This window comes from Pollachius pollachius (assembly GCF_949987615.1).
Source record: "Pollachius pollachius genome assembly, chromosome: 2".
Classification (NCBI taxonomy): Eukaryota; Metazoa; Chordata; class Actinopteri; order Gadiformes; family Gadidae; genus Pollachius; species Pollachius pollachius.
Window position 1 is genome coordinate 31700176 of NC_136935.1, and position 7487 is coordinate 31707662.

Genomic DNA, 7487 nt, shown 5'->3' on the forward strand with positions numbered 1-7487 from the left:
TAGTAATTTGTTTTTAATGAGAATCACCAGTGACCCACGACTAATTCATTCATTCGCCTCCACTTTTCCTTCCACTGTGCTTTTGTATTTCAATCTCCGAAACACCGTTGCCGCTAGCTCTCTCTCGCGCCCTCCCTCTCCCTCTCTCTCTCTCTCTCTTCCTCTTTTCCTCTATCATAATGTCTCTTTCCCGACCCTGCTTCCTCCAGTTTCTCTCCAGAATCCCTTCCTTTCCTCCCACTCTGTCCCGTACGCTCGATCTCTCTCTCGTGCGTCCTCTCTTCCCCACGTCCGTCTCTCCTAGTCTCAGACAGACAGCCCACAGGGATGATGTTGAAAATGTTCCGACAGCGAGAGGAAGTCAGCGGTGAGACGCGGACCAACTAAAATAAACAAATAAATAGATAAATAAATATACAAAGATGACATTTGCACCAACAGCTCCGGTGAAGGAGCATTCTAGCCCTCCGATGTTGTTTACAAGTCCTTGTCTCTTTGTACTCCCAGTCAGTCAGTCCTTACACACACACACACACACACACACACACACACACACACACACACACACACACACACACACACACACACACACACACAGCCCCTTGGTGGACATGTGGGACTACAGATCGTCTCAAGATGGTAACCCTGTCGGCCCAGGCTCACCCTGTCTTGTCCCCAGGTTTGACAGCATGTTTGTGTGTGTATTTCACAGGCTGGATGTTTATACGCGACCATGCAGTTGTTTTTTGCGGGTGTTATCGCTTGTGTGTGCATCTTGGTATGTGTCTTGGTGTGTGTGTGTGTGTGTGTGTGTGTGTATGTGTGTGTGTTTGTGTGCGTGTGTCTGAGTGTGCATTTGACAGTGTGGACGACCTTGACACTGCACTCCACACATGGGACCCCCGTGCCCGCTCCTTCCTCCTCTTCTCTAAGTCAAGCCCTCACCCCCCCCCCCCCCCCACCCCCCTGCCCGCCCTCATACACACCAGCCCCTCCTCCCTCCTCCTCCCCCATCCCAAACAACCTGACACGTCACCGTCACCGTGGCGATGACAAGGGGAGGATGTTAGCGCCGAGGGACCCCATAGAGAACGCTGCCCGACCCCACCTGACAGACGGAGCTAAACGCCATCACACACACACATCACACACACGCACACACAAACACACGCACACAAACACACACACACACACAAACACACACGCACGCACACACACACACGCACGCAAACACACACACAAACACACACACGCACACATGGCCAGTGTTAAAGGGGGTGGGGGGGCTGAAAAACGGTGGAAAATATTGTCTCTATATGGATATAACCATCTTAACAATAATATTCCACGTCTGGGTTTGTTTGATTATGTGTGTGTATGTGTGTGTGTGTGTGTGTGTGTGTGTGTGTGCGTGCGTGTGTACAATCAACTTGAGATAAAAGACATCATCTCCCAACTTTGTTTCCCTGGGTTCTTCATGTTTCATCTCTGCACCTCTAGTGCAAATGATCCTCCGTTTTGTCTGCTCTGTCTAATATCATACCTTCATTAAGCAAGCATCTCCACTGCTCTCCTGCTCTCTCTCTCTCTCTCTCTCTCTCTCTCTCCCTCTCTCTCTCTCCCTCTCTCTCTCGCTCGGCAGCAGGGGGGCTGACACTCAGAGGGGGTGTAGGAGAGCAGTGAGGCAGAACCGACAGAACGAGAGGGAGAGAGTAACGTGGGGCGCGCTTGGAAGGGTGGTGCTGTGTGTGTGTGTGTGTGTGTGTGTGTGTGTGTGTGTGTGTGTGTGTGTGTGTGTGAGTGAGTGTGTGGGGGTTCAGAGATGGGGGGGGGGGGCTTCAGGGTCCGTGGCTGTCAGCAGAGGGAGAGAGAGGGAGCGGGAGAAGGATTCCCCTTGGGAGAAGGATCAGGAGAGGGGGAGGAGGGAGGAGAAGGAGAAAAGAGGAAGCGGAGGGATGGATGTTGGAGGAGGAAGGGAGAAGACGAAAATAACAGAGAGGAAGAGAGAAGCGGGGAGGAATGTTGTTTTGATGTGGGGGGTGACGGGACCCCAGCTCGGTCAGCTGGGGCCCAGAGACCAGAGAGAGACGAGGGAGGGGGAGGAGGAGGAGGAGAGGTGGAGGAGAGGATGAAGAGGAGCAGACCCTAGACGCTAGCTAGTAAATGAGGTAGAAAAGTGGGGCTATCATACACTGTAGCAGGCTGACTCACTCTCTGGCAGCATAGCTAACACTTTGATACTCTCTTCCTTTATCTCCTGTAAGTCAGAGATCCTTTTGAATGGGAAACCTTTATTTGTCAATATGCTTTGGAATATCCACGTTCCTCAAGAAGTCTAAAATTGCAAACGCGGAAAATGAATACACTTCTTTTTATCTTTGAGACCTCAACAAATTAGTACCATCTCACTTCTAATGTTGGCCCCAATAAGATATTGTCTAAGCCAAAATGTTTTTGTATTTTTTTTTTCCCAGGAGGAGATTTCTCGGGAAGCCCATACACCCATCCGCAGTATTCCACTTACAATGAATCGTGGAGATTTCCTAACCCCAGTTTGTTAGGTAAGTGTATTCAATCAGCATGGTGGTACCGTAATGGGCTCAATTATCCTATGAGCCAAGCTCACTTCAATCTAACTCAAGAAACTAGCTTCACGTTGGGCCATATCTGCCCTGTCCAAATGGCTTTCTTCTAACAATGTCACTGCAATTAACCGTGATACGTGTTAAACGACACAATAGAGTCCATCACAGTGTTATTCATGATTTAGCTAATGTCTCCATGAAAGGCTGTTAGAATGATACGTGTAGAACGACTCTTAAGTGAAAAGGTATTGAGGGAGATAAAAGCAGAAAAGGAAGCTCATTAAAACCTCAACCACACTCTTGCCTATGCTATGGCGATGTGATGTTTTAAATGGCCCGATCGCTCTCTTCAACAAAAAAGACAAGAAACTAGCATTAAAATCCTTCCCACACATAACAACTGAGCTGTAATCACATGTTCATCCGGCAATACTCATTAATTTATTAGCCACCTTAAAAGCCCCCTCCTTAAGGCTAAATCTTGAATATATTCGCTACCTTAAAGCCTCATCTTTAAGGCTAAATCTTAAATATATAAGCCACCTTAGAAGCCTCCTCCTTAAGGCCTCCTCTGCCATTGTAAGCAGGAAGCAGCCTTAAATGGGGCTCTTTATGCACACTCTGTGTCAATGCTAAGTGAAAGCCCCCCTGAACCGGGGATGGGGTCACGTTTAAAGGTGAGGGGTCAGAGTTGACGGTTAAAAGGTCTTGGGTTGGGGGTGGGGACAGTGCTGTGCTGTGCTGACCTGCGATGTCATCCCCCCCCCCCCCCCCTCCCCTCTGTCCCCTCAGTGTTCCAGCAGGACTACAGCTCTCTGCTGGGGACGGAAATCGGCTGCTCCTCCAGCCTCTTCTCCAGCCAGGCCAGCCAGATGCAAGGTAGGTCCAGAGAGAGAGAGAGAGAGAGAGAGAGAGACAGAGAGAGAGAGAGAGAGAGAGAGAGAGAAGGAGCGAAAGAGAGAGAGTGAAATAGAAACACACATAGAGAGAGAGACAGAGAGCGTGAGAAAGAGTGAGTTTGCTACCCAACTTGATCCCAACTCCAGCAGGTGCTTTAAAACAGCGCCCCCGACAGGAGAGAGCGTTAGAGAGGCAGGACACATGCATGAAAAGGAATGGATACCCAGAGGTTGAGAACGAAAGACGTTTGTGTGTGTAAAGGACACGGCAGGGGGGAGAAATGTGTTGACCACTGAGTTGCACAACCAACAAGCACATTGGCAGGAGAAGGAGGATGATGATGATGGTGATGATGTTGATGAGTGAAGGAATAAAAAGGAGGAATAGAAGTAAGTGTGTCTGAGGTGTTGAGTGAGACTAAATGGTTTGTCAGGTGTGCGGGATGCCTGGATTCCTCCCTGAGTCCCCGGAGATTACCTCCACCGCGGACAGACACCGCTTGTCTACACACCACCTGAGCTGATTGATGCCATTGACAGTGGCAGCAGCTGTGTGTGTATGTGTACAATGTGTGTGTTTCTGTGTGTGTATGGGGGGGGGGGGAAGTGTTTGATGTCCAATTTTTGATTGTGACAGATGTGTGTGCATTCATGTGTGCGTGTGAAGAATACCAGTATGCTTGTGCGTTGTCTGTCTGCGTCCACGATTTAAGGCAGGTCTCTGTGTGTGTGTGTGTGTGTGTGTGTGTGTGTGTGTGTGTGTGTGTGTGTGTGTGTGTGTGTGAGGGGGTTTCAGTATTGTATTGACCTCCTACCTGAGGGGACGATAGACTCCAGGGATCAGTGGTAGTAGAGCTGCACTCTGGGTAGGCTTAGACTGTCACTTAGACAGTGTGTCTCCGTGTGAGTCGGTCGGTGTGTATGTGTGTGTGTTTGCGTGTTTGTGTGTATGTCGATGTGTGTGTATGTGTGTGTGTGTGTGTGTGTGTGTGTGTGTGTGTCTGTGGGTGTGTGTGAGAGAGTGAGAAACAGAGAGAAGAAGACAGTTGGACTTAGTTTGAGTTGGTTTTGTCAGTTTGTTCTGCATGCGTGATGTCCCAAGGGGGATCCTTTATGTAACATAATTTAATTAATATCTCACGTCACGCTATGTCAGCCTCTAATTATTCTCCACATTTGATATATCAAACCGCATAAAAAATAGAAAAGCTTTTAAATTTTTATTGATACCCTTTTATTCTAGTCATTTTGTTCCATTCCGGTACTTAAAGTTCTTCAAGAATGTAACATTTGCTGTTCTATCTAAATGAAATGACATCAAAAAAGAAAAAAGGTTTGGACCAAAATTAACAAATACTTTGTATATCTACTACAGGGTCACCATACTACTACAGTACCACATCAAGGGGGGCGGGGCCTGGCGCCACGGCAACAGCCTCGGCCTATGACCGTCATTGACGAGTTGTATCGAGAGGTGAGGAGGAGGCGAGAGTTTAAGAAGAGGGAGGGATAGCACCAGCACCATCCAATCACAGCCAACGTCAGTGAAGTTTGGATTTTCTTTGATTGACTCTTAACCCAACCAATGCCCTGCTGGGCTGCAGCACAGCGCTAGAGAATCCTGCCCACATCATGTTAACAGGCCTGATGGACTGACCCTAACCTGCCATAAAGATCTTCATTCGATTTCAATGAACACGCACAAACAAACAAGCAAACACACAGACAGACACACACACACATGCATTCTCACATACATAGATTTTCACACACACGCACGCACACACACACACACACACACACACACACACACACACACACACACACACACACTATATCAAAGCACCATGTTAGCTTGCAAACAGTCATCTTCAAACTACCCGATGTGTTTAGCAGTAGAGAAAATTAATGTGATAGTGATTGACTGAATAAGGTGGTGTTGTTATTGCTGTTATTTTTCTTTTTATAATTCTTACCAGTAGGAGTCAACTATGTTCACCAGACATACCTTGTAAATGACTCCACCAAATCAGTCTGTTATTTCTGTTCAGTAAAGACAATCTAATTGGTTAACTTTGGTTGGTCCAAATAACAAACTAGCTCCTTCCCCGCTAGGAAAACAGGGTGTCTCCTACTTCCTGTGGGGCCCATTTCGATCTGTTTCACAAGCCCCAGACATTCCCAGCACACTGCCGTCATTGAAGCATATAACACCATCCATAATCTGATTATAAGAAAGAGCATGAATGCACCGCTGATTAAAACACAGACTGTTCAACAAAAGCACAGGCCAGATTCCCGCCATGAAGCTGGAGGTGGTGTTAATGAGGAGGTGCCTCCCTCCACCCTCTCCGCCCAAGACCCCTAGTCCCGACCAAGAGCTATTTATAATGGAGCTGTGCGACAGAGTAATATATTTAGAAGCTTTCTGCACTGCACTCATTGACCAGAGTGGAAACCTGTATTGATTTATAATCAGTATCGCGCCGTTGTGCTAGAGTAGTGATGATGAGGTTCACAAAGATGATGATGATGATCATGATGATGAGGACGCAGTGATACATGAAGTCCTAAAATGTTGAAATGAAGTCTATCTGTTTATAAATGTGGAGCCACTGCTGATTTCCTGTCTGAGGTTTTGACGCCTGGTATGAGTTCAACACAAGTACCCGCTTTCAGTGTGACGCCATACCGAATCACGTCCTGAATCCCGGGTGAGAGGTTGAGGAAGAGGCGGCACCCTAGTTCTTTCTTTCTTTCTCTCTGTGTCTATCCCTCTCTCTTTAAACTCCCCAAAGATGGGCTCGCTTTATGGCTCACTGACTACAAAAGCACAAAGAGAATCAATCGCTATCAGGAGGCGCCGTTTTCACGTTCGAAATCCATTCAGAGCCACGTACAAAGTGTGATTTGTGAAACACTTATTCTTATTCTCATAGCTGTTAAGCGTCGCCATGCTAACCACAAAGATGCTTTTATAGAAAAACAAAAGAAACAAGGCGAAATGGTTTCTGTTTCCCCATCATTTCTGCACTGTGACTGCATGACGTCGAGGCCTTACCCCGTCCTCAGATCAGCCTTTCGTTAGTCACCCATCTACATCTGTCTGCTGATCTCAGATCTGTGACCAGGGAGGCCTTTCCTTTCTGAGCCTGTGCCTGTAGCTTACTGTCGTCCCAACACAGGAAGTGTACAGTAATCACCAAATAAAATTAAAAAAATTAAGTCAATAGGAATTATTCACTTTTTTAACAAAAAGTCCCATTTCAAAATCTAAGTTTTAGCCTCAATAATTTTCTCTTTGAGATGAATAACGACGTGTGTGCTTGTGTGTTTGTGTGTGGTGTTGTTTAAGCCATTGTCTGCAAGTGTTTACAACTTTTTTTGTTGTCGTTTGACATTCGTTTGTTGGTTTCTGCATAAGCGCGGCTCAATGTGGCGAATTCTTGCTACCGTGTAGTTTTAGCGGCGCGCATTCTGGAGGCTCCGGGATGGGACGCCTCAGGAGACACCATCACTACACACACGTACTCATGCATCCACACTGCGCGGGATGACGCTAGATCCCTTTTCAAAGTAGCAGGGTCAGTTGAATCCTTGACATCTGCAGACCTCAAAAGTTGTGCGTGAACAACTCTAAAGAACAATTCGCTCTTCTAGTCTTGCCTTTATTCTTCCTCGTTTCTCTCTCACTCTATTTCTCTTTCTCTTTTTCTCTCTTGATCTTTCCGAGGCATTATTATAAACCTGAAACCACACCAGCTGAAAACAAGGACAGTGCCTTTAGTTTTGTATGAGAACACCCCCCCCCCCCCCCATGTAAAACAGACAACAACAACAATAACAACAGTGATCGTGGGTCACTACTGAAATACGATTGTCATCTCTCCTAAAACTCACTTTTGAAACAAATCTCATCTGCTTGTGCCAACAACACAGGGCTGACCAATTACAACCACAACAGGCTGTCAGACCGCAGGTCGTCGGCTGTAACGTGACAACC

General features: G+C 47.0%; 1 protein-coding gene across 2 annotated transcripts in view; it reads left to right on the forward strand.

Moving 5' to 3' along the window:
- The window catches only part of pax5 (paired box 5), a gene marked incomplete at both ends in the record, with an annotated part of 43357 nt that extends 38415 nt beyond the window's left edge, over positions 1–4942 (forward strand). For both annotated transcript variants that reach the window (XM_079729328.1, XM_079729329.1), the window contains 3 exons: positions 2475–2561; positions 3378–3464; positions 4860–4942. In XM_079729328.1, coding sequence (XP_079585454.1) covers positions 2475–2561; positions 3378–3464; positions 4860–4942 — 257 coding nt within the window. The remainder of the gene's footprint in view (positions 1–2474; positions 2562–3377; positions 3465–4859) is intronic.
- Between the last annotated feature and the right edge of the window lie 2545 nt (positions 4943–7487).